The 16687-nt window shown below is 35.3% G+C and overlaps 2 protein-coding genes across 2 annotated transcripts; both read right to left on the bottom strand.

Annotated features, from left to right (window-relative positions):
• Window positions 1-2901: 2901 nt before the first annotated feature.
• LOC114755462 (glycosyltransferase BC10) lies at window positions 2902-6389 on the bottom strand. The gene is made up of 2 exons (XM_028944345.1): window positions 5757-6389; window positions 2902-3995 (listed from the first exon to the last, which is right to left on the bottom strand). The coding sequence occupies exons 1-2, from the start codon at window positions 6387-6389 to the stop codon at window positions 3351-3353; spliced, it is 1278 nt and encodes a 425-aa protein (XP_028800178.1). The 3' UTR covers window positions 2902-3350.
• A 7170-nt stretch (window positions 6390-13559) lies between these two features.
• Window positions 13560-16474, bottom strand: LOC114755461 (glycosyltransferase BC10-like). The gene is made up of 2 exons (XM_028944344.1): window positions 15833-16474; window positions 13560-14201 (listed from the first exon to the last, which is right to left on the bottom strand). Exons 1-2 carry the CDS (start codon window positions 16472-16474, stop codon window positions 13560-13562), a joined length of 1284 nt encoding a protein of 427 aa, XP_028800177.1.
• Between the last annotated feature and the right edge of the window lie 213 nt (window positions 16475-16687).

The raw sequence follows: 16687 nt of genomic DNA, 5'->3' as shown, positions 1-16687 counted from the left end.
GATTATATTCGTATATACGCAAGGCTCGTGAGGAAGACAGAAATTTTATGTGTGCACTAAAATGCACCGGCAATAATGACAAGTTTAGTTAATAAATAAGTCAATGAAAAATCTAAACCAACTCTTCCTATGCAATTTCCGTTGATGTGTTGATCTAAAAGATGCTCTTTCTCTTTCTATTTTTTATCACGAGCTGGTTCTTTTTAATATTATTAAATTAGTCCTGTCTTTGCACAGCATTTTTGTAGCAACAAATTATTGATTGAGATGGTAAGTGATATTATTTATGTGAAGAGGAAAACACAAGCCTAAATTTCAAAAAGTATACTTGTTGGGGGGATTTTAATGCTAATGCTCACTGTACAACAGATATTAATCTCAAATTCAAAATTGCTTGAGGATACTCTAAGTTTTTTTTTTTAAAAAAAAAGAATATTCCTTTTCACTGAAAAAGAATAATCTTTTCAACACACAAGACTGTTTGGATTTCTGCAAACGTGATGAAACGATGAGTGCAAAAGGAGGTTGAAATAGTCTGGACTCTGGACAATAAGAATGAAATAACAATGAGTAACACTGAGCAACGTTGTAACAAATTTGACGCAATATAGGAATATATGATGAACATGTATATTTGGAAGAAAATATTCTTGGGTGCCAGTATATGTGATTTGGCATATACCTTTTTTTTTTTGTTGCCATCAGATTTGGCATATAATTGAACTATGAAAAAGAATATAATATTACTGAGGTATGATCTGTAATTTTGGTTTTAACATGTACAAGGTTCCAGGAAATTTCACTTAGACTAGCAGCTCTATTAATAATTACATGGTCTTTTGTGCAATTAGCTCTTGGCAATTTATTAATAGTGATCGGTAGCGTCAATAACAATGATAACAAATTAACTAATAGAGGCTTCGTGTCATGCACACACATTTTAGGAGTAAGAGTTACATCAATAGGTTGGTGACCAGTGAGTTTGTTGGCATGTCAATAAGTCTCAAGACCAAGTCAACGAATTTTGAAAAAGAAGGGTGATTGGCTGAACTAAAAAACACTTTTTAACAAATTTTGAAAAAGATGGGTGTTTGGCCGAATTAAAAAACACTTTTAAAAAATACTTTCATACCAATCAAAACAAAACTCCTCTAACATATTTATTTTGTATTCTGTAAAATCATTTTTAAAACCATAATCTGGTTTTATCCAAACACTCTAATAATTCTTTCTAATTTTAACACTTCAACTCTAACAGAATATGTAGAAGTAAAACAAAAGAATGCATTAAGTCAAGAACAAAACGTTGGCTAGAGCATTCAGCAAGTGCATTAACGTAATGAGTTCCTGTGAAGGAAATTTAAGGGCCCATTTAAAAGACCAAGTCTCAAGACCAAGTCAACGAATTTTGAATATGATACTAACCGCGTCTTTAGGTGAACTAAAAAATATTTTTAAAAAATATTTTCATATAAATTGAGATAAAATTTTTTTCATATGCTTATTTATTATTTTTAAATTATGATTTGGGTCTCATACAAACAATCCCTTATAATTCTTTCTAATTTTAACACTTCAGCTCTAACATGCATGTATAGAAGTAAAACAAAAGAATGCATTAATTTAAAAGGGTGTTTGGGATGTTTAAAAAACATTTTTAAAAAAATACGTTTTACGTAAACTGAAATAAAATTCTTCTCATATATTTATCTCAAATTTCATAAAATCATTTTTAAAAAGTGATTTAATGTTTACTTAAGCACTTTTAGCAAAACGTTGGCCAGGGAATTCGGCACGCACATTAATGTAATGGGTTCCGGAAATTTAAGGGCCCATTTAAGGGCCCGAGTCCATGTGCTTGACCCGTAAGCCTAAGTACGAAAGTGACATTGCCTCCATTCCGCAGTCCACTCCAACGGGCTAAACGAGAAATCCAGGAGAGGGCGGGAGGGGAAGTGAACAGAAGTTGAAGCGCCCCGGGCTCCGCTTCCACTCATGAAATCAATTCCTAGATTCCCTCTCTCTCCTAATCCCAGTGCTGGCTTCTTCCTCATTCGCATGAGTCGCCATTTCCTCTGCAAATCCAAATCGTCTGCTTCTGCAACAGTATCAGACTCACAGGTTCTGGAGAAGTGAAACTCACCGTTCAATAGAGCCATAGGCTCAGGAGTTTGGGGAATTTGCCTTCTTTCCAGCCCTGAAGTTCACTGCACTGCCGCACCTCAAGGAGGCGAAACTGAACATACGTGGAGGAGAAAGGTTTGTCCCCATCGTTCTTGACTAATTTTAAGGGGGTGTTTTTTAAAAGTAATTTTATGATATACAAAATAAATAAATACGTGGAAGTAGATAAATATTCAGTGGAGTTTACCTCAACATGTGAAAAGATATTTTTCAAAAGTATTTCGGGATATTCCCAAACACCCTCTTAGTGGAAGAAGATAACAACAGAGATGAGATATTCGAGGCAATGCCTCCTTTTGGTTCTGGTCCTCCTATCTTGTTAGTCTTGCTGATGTCTGTCTAGTTTGGCTGCATAATGCCTGATCCGTTTTGCTTTGTCCTCTTCGTCTTGTCTATATTTTTTTCTGTCTCCATTATATTGCTTTTTGGTGTCACATTCTACCCGCACAAATTTCTAGTGTTTTTTGCTCTTTTTTTTTTTTTTTTTTGATTTCTCCTCCACATTTTTTGGGGTGTTTTTGTCTTCATTTTACTGTGATTTTGTTGCCAGTTCTGCTGCATAATGTTTGACCTGCTTTGCTTTGTTTACTCGTTCAGTTTTTCTGGGTGCTTTTTGTCTCCAATTAGTGTTCTTTTCCCCTTGTATGAATAACAATGAGCGAGAAAGATAAGAAAAAACATTTTGGCATCCTATCATTCACATTGATATAGATGGTATTAAACAAAGAACTAGATATGTCCTGATTTGATTGTTATGTACAATCTAACGTTATACTAATCAAAATGACATTTAAACTTCAGTTGACTGGTTGTTCATGTATATAACATTAAATACCAAGTATCTGATCGGGCTATTCTATCTAGCTAATTCCAAGGCGATGGAGATAGTAACAAAGAATGGATCGGACACATTCCTTCTCTCCCTTTCTCTCTCCAAATTGACAGGAAATTGGAGGAGGAGAAGATGAGAGGATCCTGTGTGATAATTCTTAATCTTATTCTGTGGTACATCACAAGAAGCATTAATAGTACAAAATTTTGTACTATCATGCCCTTTAGAAATATTCTCTGGCCCTATCTGAGGCGCCAAACTATATACCCAGCCATTGTATGTATATGAATGAACAAGTTGAATCCAAAAGGGTATTGTATGTTCAAATAAATAATCAATTGAATCGCATTATCTTGGGAGCAAACCGTAGAAGCCTATTCAAAGAGTCAGGCATGAATTTCCTTGCAAACAAATAGCAAATATTAGTGGCCTTTCCGTTGTACTCACATGTGCTTCCATGCCTTAGCCTCTCCAAGAAATCATAACTTATATGCATTCTCACAAACCTTGATGGGTGGATTCCACCTTTTGACCAGTCAACCCAAGTCAAAGTCCTGTTCGAGTTGGTCTTCCAAAACTTGATGCTAACAAAAGTGGGCAAATAGTGCTCATCCCCACAACAAAAAGCCTTACAATGGCGCTTGAACACTGGAAAATATTGTTTGTCGGAGACTACGTCAATTGCTAGGGCTCTGTTGATTTGAAACCACTGTGAGCCCTTTCGCCACTGGTTAAGCTTAATGAGTGGCTTCATCTGGGAACTGTAACGTCCTCGTCCTCCCTCTACGCCTGGCAAATTGTAGGCTTGCACATAGTTTTGGGTTGAGTTCATGAGATAGTTGTAGATAGTGGAGAAGTTGAAGAGAGGAATGCATGACTCTGAGAGCAGAACAAAACGTTGGTTGGAGAAATCAAGCAAGGCATTAGCTAATAGCCGTATCTCTGCCTCTATCATGTCAATATTCCCCCATCTTACCTCCTGAATGTGGATTGAAATTAACAAAACATGGTTCAATTCCAAGAAGGAAAAGAGAGGCCTATCCATAATTGGGCCGCATGAATACATTTTAGTATATTCTTTAAGATTGCCATGTGCTATTCTTATTCTTTGTTGTTTCTATCTAGAATTATTGTTTCTAGAGAGCAATAAAGTAGGCAGCAAGGAATTAGGAAAAGTTGGAATATGGAAGTGTGGAATTCCCTAGGAGCTGGAAAAGGAGTGGAATCGAAGGAAAATGTGGAACGAATTGCTTCCATAACCAACTTGTTGATAAGTTAGAGATGGATTTTTAGTTTTAAACGTCATAATTTTTCGTGTAAAAAATGCATTGCTTTGATTCTTTTTTGTTCGTTGCATTGAATTTCTGTGCAAATGATTATAGTGAAATACTTTCTGTGTACGTGCGTTTTAACATCGTGATATATGTAAATTTTCCCTTTCTAATATAATAATTGATATTAATGCGAAAGTTACTTTTCCCTTAGAAATTATCGCTTCCACTGACACCTAAAAGCATATGGGCGCACAAAAAAAAAGCACACTTTAAAAAAAAGAAATATTCTATGTTGGAAATATTGCATGCAGATTTAGTTAATCAATTTTGTTGTAATTTTATCTCAAAAGTAATGGGGAATTCAAACCCTCTTTCCTAGTTCGTTGGGCCAATAACAATCAGAAAGAAACTGGCTTTTTTTTTTTTAATAGTTTTTAGAGTTCATGGAAAAATATATGCTCATGTAGAGACATAAATTGCCCTTCCAAAGGGCGACCCCAAATAAGGTTCTGTAAAATATATCCAAAGTACAATTATCTGAATTAAATACCAATCATGAATATGTGATGACCTCATAATTAGGATGTTCCATAAAATTCTTAATAGAATGTCAAACCCTTCACTAGTTCATGTGCAAGAAACTTGCACATGAAAAAGTTTATGTTGAGGTTCGTGCGGACAGGTGCAACTCAGAATTTGGTTTTTTATAACATGCAGGATCTGGGTTCAAAATATTTTATTGAAGAATGATATGCTTAGATTCCCAAGAAAAGAAAATGCACAAGTAGTTGTCTACTAATTACTTAAGTTAGTATACAGAGAAGGAAAGAAGAACGTGAATGATAAATATATAATGGATGTTGAAATTTGAAAGCAATTTAACTATTATTTAATATCAATGAAAAAGACTTTTTTTAATTAAAAAAAAGAAGAAGTCTCTTTAAGCCAAAAACCGAAAAAATGTTGATCGCCATGTTCAAGCAAATCACACACCTCACATGCTACCCTTGTAATACGTTTTGTGAGTAATGTCCACTAAAATAGGCGTAGAATGAGGCTCAGTTTCATTTTTCAAAACATGAAAATATTAGTAGTTTCCTTTTGCATTCTCATTTAAGCTATGAAATCCCTAAAAGCTTAAATGAAATTGAGATTGGGTGCTTCTCCCCAAAAATACTTCAAATAATATGAGCTCTTCTGGGGATCAGGAGACCCGATTAATTCCTATTACACTTTAAGTGTATTGGAAGAAAACAAGAAGTTAGTGTGTATATATTATTTATGCATTAATCTTAACTCTTAGGGAAACTTTTTCGGTTTTACTCAAACAGTTCGCGATTGGGACACACACATTATTAATGGGGTTCTAATAGTCCTAATTTGAATTGAAACAAAAAGAAAACAGGATTAGTGCATGCTAATTAATCAAATGTAAACGAAGTGGATTCATGGCAAGATGAACTGACCTTACTTGGGATTGAGCGGCCATAGAAGACAGATGTTCTGGGGAGTGTTTGATTGAAAGAAGGATGGGAATGAACATAGATAGAATACAATCCAGGATCGATTCCTTGGAAGAATCTCTGCCACAGAGGAGCCAATGGAAGAGGACCTTTCGTCAGAAACATGAATGCAACTTTAGGGGTGTGCCTGAAATGAACTTTCTGAATCCTAGGAACCCTCGAAGCTGGCCGTAGCAACTCTTGATCACTCATATGATGCATCACCTTCGGAGGAACGTTCAAGGAATCATTCAATCCTCCATGTTGTGTTAAGGTAGGTTCTGTCTGACTCTGAATACTTACTGACCAGGGTTTTGTCTCCGTGGTCTGATTCTGAATACTTATTGACCAGGGTTTTGTTTCTGTGGTCTGATTTAATGAAGAAACATTGGTTGTTGAAGGCGGTGGAGGTGAAGTGAAGCCAAGGAATTGCTGGATGTGGAAGTTGAGGAAGAAGTCATTGATAAAGAGAGTGATCCCGATGAGCAAAACAGAGCCAAAGAGCAGAAAAACAGAGAAGCAGTGAAGAAGATATGGAGATTGAGGATTGAAGAGATGGAGATATGGGACTGTGTAAATACGGTCTTGCTGCTTCATTGGGGTGGAGAGGGAGGGAAAATGAAGGGTGTTGGTTGGAGTTTGGATTGAAGATTAAAGAGATTGAAATGTAAACTTTCGGAGAATGGAAAACTTGTTCAATTGCCATACATGGAAAGATCTTTATTCTAACACGTAAGGCTTCAAAGCTCTAATTTAGACTTAGTCTTGGTTGAATTATTCCAATTAATTAATATTTTTTGCACGGCTTACTTGCACTTCTTGGGTCCATTTAAACGCGCGTAATAAACAAGTTTTCTTTTTACTCCCTGACCCGATACGCAAAAAAGAAGTGATAAAACAACATAAAGGCAAATTTTAAAACTGTGATGGTGCATTTATTGTTGGGAAAAAGACACTAAAATACTTTTAAAAATGTTGAAGAGCAAATTAGGGTAAGTAAATTTTAAAATTTTAAATCAAACTTTTTGTACTATTTTGAAATTTTAAAATTTTGTGAAATGAAAACAATATCTTTATTCTCAGTGATTGCTTTTATATAACTATTAATTATTCTAGTTTAATTATTGATTACTTTTGTTTTCGAAGTTCTGATAACTATTTTTATATAGCTATTGATTACATGAGAATAGTAAATAACCAAACAAAAGTAGTCACTAGATCTCCAACAACATTAATATATTTTTGAATTTTTAAATCAAAAGTAGTCAATAGCAAAACTAAAGTATCTAATACTTAAACAAAAGTAATCATCAAAATTTTAAAAATGAAAGTAGTCAATTATCATACTAGAGTAGTCAATAGCTAAAAAAAGTAGTCAATACATAAGAAATAGTAGTCATCGGAGCTCTAGTGACTAGTCACCGAAGTTTTGGTGACATGCGGCTAGAGTTTTAGCAGCTAGCTGTCGTCAGGGTCGCCGGCATAGGAGTTCCAGCTGCCAAAAGTGCTGAGGTGGTAATATTTAAAATTAAAAAAAAAAGAAAAAAAATAGTAAAAGGCATTTATATGATTTTACAAGATTTGAAAATTCTAAAAATGGTACGGGATCTGAATTAGAATTTTGAAATTCACATGCACTGATTTATTCTTTAATAATTTCTAGGATATTTTATCCTCTTTTTTCCTTTATTGTTTGCAAATAACGAAGAAAGCACTCTGGCAAAAATAAATAAATAAAGCACTTCCAATTTGACTACAGATTTCTGAGAAAAAAAATCCATTTTGAAATGATTATTATGTAAAACAATGAAAACCGAAAACTCAACGGAGTTTTGATTCTTAAAATTAAACCCCTAACAAATCAAAATTATATTTAATAATTGTACCTTACTTTTTTTTGCCAACTAATAATCCTAGCTTACACCATCATAGATAGATTGTATTATGTAAGCATCCACTTCATGTGTTACAATGATAAAAGCTGGAAATTCTAAATTGATTAACCATAATACCTAAGATAACAGGACAGTGGGAAATGAAAAAACTAAATATTTTTTTTATTTTCATTTACAAAACGTTTCTGCAGTGATTTCATATTTTATAGCATAAAATATTTTGGAGAAAACAATAATTTATCAATAATCTTGTTTCAAAAATACCCTTCATTAATTCTGACTTAATTGGGGTTAATACTGAATAAAAGGTATTTTTAGATGTCTAGTTTTTTTTTTTTAATAAAGTTTGCAACAGTAGTAATGTCTACTGGTATTCATGATATACTCCAAAGAGCAGGACGAGATCTATTATAGTATTTTGATGGGAAAATTATTGTAGAGTCCCACAGAAGAGAATTTACTACTGAAAGGTCCCATGAAATCATAAAATGTATATGAGGTCCCAAGGGACTTTATGGCAAAAAATTTCAAACGTGCAATTACTTTGTTGCCCTTCTGATTAAAGAAAGAAACTGAAGCACACGATTGAGAGAAAAACTTCTATCGGTTGTCATCTTCATGAAATCCGCCGCCGTCTCGTTCATGTCCATCCTTGTGTGCTCCGACAGCTTCAATCTCCGGTGAGGTCTGTCAGTGTCTGCTCGGTACATTGTCGCTCGCTGCTCCGCACTCCGTCGGTCTCTGGTCCGCACTCAGTCGGTCTCTAGTTGGACGCCTCCAATCTCGTGCACGGTCTGTCGGTCGCTGGTTCGCACCCCACTACCAGCGAGCCTCGTGGGTTCCATCGTCGATGACCTTCGCACCCCACTGCCGGCGAGCCTCTCTCTCTTGGTATATCATATTGATATTATTTATTACTGGTATATTTAGGTGAGACGCTTCTCAGTTTCAGAGCAACAGTTGGCTATTGTGTAAGTTGTATTATTTAAATTTCGAAGTAATGTTGGCTATTGTCAATTGTTGTGCATAAGTTGTTATTATAGTGATCGAAGGTTGTCATTAATGATCCCATGACCTGTCCTGTTATGTAGGATGGAAGACTTGTGTAAGTTGTATTATTTAAATTTCGAAGTAATGTTGGCTATTATCAATTGTTGTGCATAAGTTGTTATTACAGTGATCGAAGGTTGTCATTAACGACCCCATGACCTGTCCTGTTATGTAGGATGGAAGACTTGTTCGAAGGTTCAGATGCATTATCCATGTCTCCACCCAATGTGTTTAATGAAGACCCACTATCATTGCCATGTGGTTCAGAAATGATGTCAACCCCAATTTCGGAAAGGAATTCAACAAAGTGAAAGGGTCTGGTTATTGGAGAAGGATAAATTTTTCCTAATGCAGTAGCCCTTAGACAAGCACTATATAGGTACAGCATTGCTGATAAGTTTTCATACAAATTTGTTTGGCCCATTGCGAAGGTTGTTAACCATTTCTCTTCGGGTTGTCAACACCCACTGTTGAGGTTGTAAATGAATTGCTGTAGTAAAAATCTACTGTAATCCTATTGGGTTCAATTAAAGCTGTTAATAACTTTAAAATGCTCTTAATTTTTTTTAAGGTCGTTATATATGCTGATAATACAATCTATTTAGAAGCTGTGGCATCCCACAGAGTGATTTGTCAGGGACACTGCCCAAGTTGTTAACCACTTGTTTTCGGGTTGTCAGCAACCCCCGTTGAGGTTGTAAATGGATGTGGCAGAGATGATTGTGATATATGCCTATCATGTCATCATGGTTACCATTTGTTTATCCGGTTTTATTTAGTCTGCATTTGTGGACATAATCCGTGTATGGAATGAAGAATTTCCTGTTTTGTCAAAACACATAAATGTCATTACAAAAACTTCATAATCAGTAAATGATGTCAATACACATTAACATATCTTAACATCTAGCTATCACTACATGGTCAAATAAAGAAACAAAATCTGAACTTTACATTTAGCTGTCAAATAAAAAAAAACTAAATACAATCTATGCTCATTGTTTATTTCTTCTTCTTGCTTTGGGAGTTTCCTCGTAGCAAAGACAGCACTTGATCACCATGCAGGTTGTTCTGATAAGTTACAAGCCACCACAAGCATCCAACCTTCAAGTCATGGATTTCTTGAGGGGATTACAAGCATCCAACATGCACAGCATACAGTCACAACCTACACATCAGACAATCACAACCTACATTTGTGCCATTCACAACATACACAACAGCCAATGACAATCCACGCTAAACCGAATGACAACAATAACAGCAGGAAATTACAACTTATACATAAGCAAGCGACAAACTAACAGAGGCTAATGACAACCTGCACACAAGATAATAACAACCTTCACACCAACCAATCACAACATACAAATAAGCAGTTGACAGCGTACATACTAGTGAATGATAACATAGAGTAGTAAATGACAACATACAGGATAGTAAATGACAACATATAGAGCAACCAATTACAACATATAAAGAATAGTATATTCCCACTGAGGGAGTTACTTGATATAACCCTAGAAAATACAGGAATATGATGAATGAATGAATGAGATTTGTCCATCCTTATAACAACATAAATTGGATGAAATGAACCAGAAACTACATTAAAATACTGCACTCACGAACTTCTGAGCTGTGATAGGTTTCCTAGTTCATTTGGAATCGCTCCACTTAGGTAATTGCAACTTATGCACAGCAATTGATAATAACTAACATTACTTCAAAATTTAAATAATACAACTTACAAAAATCTTCCATCCTACATAACAGGACAGGTCATGGGGTCGTTAATGACAACCTTCGATCACTGTAATAACAACTTATGCACAACAATTGACAATAGCCAACATTACTTCGAAATTTAAATTATACAACTTACACAAGTCTTCCATCCTACATAACAGGACAGGTCATAGAGTCGTTAATGACAACCTTCGATCACTGTAATAACAACTTATGCATAATAATTGACAATAGCCAACATTACTTCGAAATTTAAATAATACAACTTACACAAGTCTTCCATCCTACATAACAGGATAGGTCATGGGGTCGTTAATGACAACCTTCGATCACTGTAATAACAACTTATGCACAACAATTGACAATAGCCAACATTACTTCGAAATTTAAATAATACAACTTACACAATAGCCAACTGTTGCTCTGAAACTGAGAAGCGTCTCACCTAAATATACCAGTAATAAATAATATCAATATGATATACCAAGAGAGAGAGGCTCGCCGGCAGTGGGGTGCGAAGGTCATCGACGATGGAACCCACGAGGCTCGTGGTAGTGGGGTGCGAACCAGCGACCGACAGACCGTGCACGAGATTGGAGGCGTCCAACTAGAGACCGACTGAGTGCGGACCAGAGACCGACGGAGTGCGGAGCAGCGAGCGACAATGTACCGAGCAGACACTGACAGACCTCGCCGGAGATTGAAGCTGTCGGAGCACACAAGGATGGACATGAACGAGACGGCGGCGGATTTCATGAAAATGACAACTTATAGGAGTTTTTCTCTCAATCGTGTGCTTCAGTTTCTTTCTTTAAGCAGAAGGGCAAGAAAGTAATTGCACGTTTGAAATTTTTTGCTGTAAAGTCCCTTGGGACCTCATATACATTTTATGATTTCATGAGACCTTTCAGTAGTAAATTCTCTTCTGTGGGAATCTACAGTAATTTTTCCTATTTTGATTGGTTAAATCTCAATGAAAACATCATTGTAACAAGTACAGGTTGTCAGAAGAATCATATCTCAAGAGCTAGTTATCGGAAATAAAAAATTCAAAATCTTATAAAGCCCCTCTTTCAAGATAACATTCTCAATGTCGAACATTCAAAGATAAATTGATTCCGGCCGGGGAAAGTTAGATTGAAAATCTGAGTCTCATACAGAATTCAATTTTCATTATGTGGAATTCCTAGTCAGTGAAACCGGCAACGTCATTGACAATAACACAAACCTGAGCTGTCGCGATGATAAATTATTTTAGATGTTGATTGAAAGTGGCTTGGCAGCGTTTTACATTTTAATATGTTTCTTGACATCGAAGGCCTTTAGAAGGTTTTATTGAATTAATGGGCACATCATTGTGATTCATTTTCTAGAACACGAAACATTTTTCTAGGTAGTCCTACCGCTGGTCAATTTTCAATGTCTTAATAATTTCATGCATTGACAATTATTTTTATTATTATTTCATTCAAGCCTTCAAGATATATATTTGTTCAATAAATTATCTTAAAATAAGCTTCATCATGCATGTTTATAGATAGTATAGTTTTATGATGCAACAGACGGTTCCAGAGAACACTCCATACTCAATCAAAAAGCATACTATTAGAGTATTACTTAGGGTGTGTTTGGATAAAACCAAACTATGGTTTGGAGAATAGCTTTTGGAGAATAGATTCTGGGAAGAATAGAGTCTGTGAAAAATAGATTTTATAAAAAGGTGATTTTGAGAAGTGAGAGTGTTTGGACAGTTATTATCAGAAGTACTTTTTATATATACAAATTACTAAAAAAAAAACATAAGTTAATATGATAATTATATAAAAGATAAATTTTATGATATATTTTAATTTGAAGGAATAAAATTGTTAATAATATATTTTTACCAACACAATTAATAATACATAAGATAATGTAATTAATAAATAATTAATATGTGTATATATGTTTATAAGATATGATGTTAAATATGTTTATAAAAAAATAATTGAGAAATGTTAAAGTTATATTATTGTTGAGATCTACTCTGACAGGCACAATCATCTCTCTAATTTGAGCCATAAGCAGAATGAATTCACTTCTCCTAAAACCATGGTTTTGACCCAAACCATGGTTTCAGATTATTGACCTAAAATTGATGCTGTTTGGATGATATCTCACCAAAACCATGATTTTGCCTCCCAAACCATGATTTTGAGGGTCACCCAAACAGGTCTTTAGTGGCGGAGCCACGAGCTAGATCATTGGTCATTTTTTCCCTAAAGAAAATGGTTATGAATATTATTATATAAATTATAATAATGTAATTTTATGTAAAAGTTATATATTTGTGTGCGCGTCTCTATATAATCGACTTACATTGTGGGGTACCGAATTTTACATGGAGTTAAAGATTTACCCCATTATTTATGGCTTAAGAATTTTTATAATAGGTTTTCTAGTACATATTGATATTGTTTTTGATGAATTACGTATGTTGTAATTGTCATTTATTATAAATTCATGTTTTGAAGTTGATGATCAATCAAATTTATCTGCATTATAAATTCACTTTTTGGGGCTCATTGCGATAGAATTGGGGGGAAATAGAGTCAACAAGCCCAACTAATGTCAGGCCCATAAAAAGACAAACCGATCAGTTCCATTTTTTAAGTAACAGCCCCAAGCAAGCTCGTTCATTTCTGTCGGTGGGAGGGCTCTGTGCCCAGAAACCTTTCAAAGAGTAGTACTTAGATGAAACCAAATCATAGTTTTAAAAATAATTTTACTATATACAAAGTAAATATATAAAATAATTTATTTCAATTTACAGAAAAGTGTTTTTAAAAACCAATTTTTATGCTATCCAAATAAGTTAAAAAACAAATCATATTGGGCTTCGTTTTTCTGGGCTTCTGGTGCTCAACGTTTGATTACTTAAAAAAAATATCAACAAACAAAAAAATTACTCTAAAATTAATTAATTTCTGTAACAAAATGTGTGGCTCGGAGTTTTTATACATTATCACAGGATAAATGACTGACAAATCAAAAAGAGAATTATACATTAGAGGCTAACCAAAAAAAAAAAAAGTCAAGCGAATTGCATCAACTTGGGAGCAAACCTAAGTAATCTATCCAAAGCGTGAGGCGTAAATTTCCTCGCAAACAAATGACACACGTCCGTCTTCTTCCCATTATACTCACAAACACTCCCATGTCTCATCCTCTCCAAGAACTCGTTTGTTATATCCATCCTCGTAAACCTCGCAGGGTGGGGCCCACCCTTTGACCAGTCAACCCAGGTCAGTGTCCTGTTGGAGTTGTTCTCCCAGAACATGATGCTCACCAACGTAGGCAAGTAGTGTTCATCACCATAACACGAGCCCTTACAGTACTTCTTGAACACTGGGAAGTATGTCTCGTCTGAGACTATCTCGAGGGCCAGGGCTCGATCTATTTGGAACCACTGAGAGCCCTTCCTCCATTGGCTTAACTTGATGTGCGGCTTCATTTTGGGACGGTAGCGTCCACGGCCGACAGGACCTGGCATGTCGTAGGCTTCCACGAAGTTTTTTGAGGAGTTGACAAGGTAGTTGTAGATGGTGGAGAAGTTGAACAGAGGAATGCATGATTCTGAGAGGAGAACGAATCTTTGGTTTGAGAAGTCCAGCAGTGCATTGGCCAGTAGGCGTCTCTCTGCCTCTATCATGTTCATATCGCCCCACCTCACTATCTGCATGTTCAGAACCCAAAAATGCAAGGGTCAAAAAAAAGAAAATATATATGTTTTTGTTTAACATAGATTGGTTGATGCATGTTAGAGACAATGTCGGAGGAAAGGAAGGAATTGAGAAATAGTTGAAGGAGAGAATGTGGAAAAGTAGGCTTTGGAAGGGGAAGGAACCGGATTCTGTCTTGGGCTTGGAAAAGGAGTGGAATCAAAGAAAAGTATGCAACCGAAATATATTGATTGCCAGGCAACCTTAAATTACAAGACACGAAAATACGATAATTTATGTTTGGTTGCGAACATTCCATACGTATTAGGTTGGATGAATAGTACAGTTCCATTTTAACCCTTTTTCAAGCACCCCTTGACAAGCATACATATTAAATGAACTATTGCTTTTGATCTCCATGTTATTAACCAATTAATTACTTTCAAATATGGTGCTCATGTTAACAAGCTGAGAAATTTGACCTTAACCTATGCATATAACATATAGACAAATAAGATTAATATTAAAAATAATTATACATATATATATTTATATATTAGAAATGCTCAATTATATTGCAGGCTTTGGCAATATAACATTTATATAAGTGTGCACACATCAAAACCCTATTTCACAAGCAATTCTCTATTCCAGACAGGTTTATACAGACAGAGCTTAACCGACTCGGCAAACTTTTTCCCCTTTTTTGGGTAATTAACAAGAGCTGGAAGCGAAATATAATGTTTAATTAATATATAAGCACACACACACACATATATATATATATTTCATAAGCAGAATTCCAGAAAAGACCATACAAGAGGAGAGAAGCATGTGAATAACGAATATATATAAAATAGTCGGTGATGATCAATCTTAAATGGAAAGTCAAAGCAAATTCGTTATAATAGAATCAGATCAGAGATGCATGAAAAGGGACAAATCCTAAAAGACAACCATTGATATGCACTTGTAATATCAATATTTGTTGTAGCGGCGGTATTGTCTTTACATTGTGTACAAATTATAATTTGGGAATATAGCTAGAATCAGCTGCTCACGTCCATACTAATAATAGCGCGTACTAGCTCTTTGAAACCTACACGACATGGTCAGCCAAATCACACAAAATCGACCTTTGTCAAAGCCCATTTCTATTCTACATATGTTAAACTAGGCGTTTCATCATGCGGCGTAACATGTTTTTGACAGATACAGATAGATCGATCTAAAAATCAATCTGTTTCTTTAATTTGTGAACACTGTCTAATGCGCTCTGAATTACCCCCTAAAGTTAACGAACGTCGATCACATTGACAAATTAATGGTAACATCCCAAAAATATCCCTCCTCAAAATCTCTTTGTTTGGAGAATATAATCACTTAATAATTATCACACTTTGAGTATAACATCAGAAAAGAAAAGCTAGTCCTATGTTATGAATTATGATGCTTGCGATCCAATATTACAACCTAATTAACGACTTAGCACTGGAGCTTAATTTCTTACTTTTTTTTATAAAACAAAAAAAAAAAGCCCACAGTTGCGGACATTCAATGAACGCAAAAAAGAAAAACAAAAACAGTACACAGGAAATGTATATATATGCCAATCAAATAAATATAAATTAAACATACTAATTACCTTGCTTGGTATTGCCCGGCCATGGAAGACTGAAGTTTCTGGAAGTGTTTGATTGAAAGATGGAGGGTAATGTACATATATAGAATACAAGTCTTTATCGACTCCTTTGAAGAATTTCTCCCAAATAGGAGCCATCGGAAGAGGACCTTTCGTCAGAAACATGAATGCAACTTTTGGTGTCTGATCGAATGGAGCTTCCTCAACCATTGGAGCCACAGAAGCTCTCCAAAACAGCTCTTCTTCGCTCATACCATGCATTGCCTCCGGAGGTTTCAAGAAATCTTTCAGACCTTTTCGGGTTAAGGTTACTGTTTTTGTCTGATTCTGACGATCATGAACATCTAACGACGTCGTCAAAGGTTCTGTCTTTGTCCGATTTGAGGAAGAAATATTAATGATGGTCAAGACTGTTGGATTTGGAGGCGAGTACGGTGACAATTGTTTTAATCCAATGGATGGGGTAAAGAACTGTTGGATTTGAAAGTTGAGAGAGAGGTCTTTGAGGTGCAAAGAGAGAGCGATTCCGATGAGTAAACCAGCGGCAACGACGAGAAAGAGAGAGAAAAGAGTAAGGAGATAATGCAAGTGAAGAATATTGATAACTTTCAGAAATGATGATGCAGAGAAACGCTCAGGCTTCATCGGAACAGGCAGAAGGAGAAGAAAGACAAGAACTTGCAGAGACGCGAAGGGAGGCCAAAGGACGACGATTGGTATGTGTTGTGCTTGCGTGGGATGGCGTTATATAAACAACAATAATTAAGTCATTATTATGATCATCCTAGTATAATTAGAGTTCTGTATTTTATTTAGAGCACGATATCTTTTTTTTTTTGTTGAGAATTCATTTACTTT

This window comes from Neltuma alba, unplaced genomic scaffold (genome assembly GCF_004799145.2).
Source record: "Neltuma alba isolate B1F8T4 unplaced genomic scaffold, ASM479914v2 tig00010270_pilon, whole genome shotgun sequence".
Classification (NCBI taxonomy): Eukaryota; Viridiplantae; Streptophyta; class Magnoliopsida; order Fabales; family Fabaceae; genus Neltuma; species Neltuma alba.
This window is presented reverse-complemented; position numbering and strand designations above follow the sequence as displayed.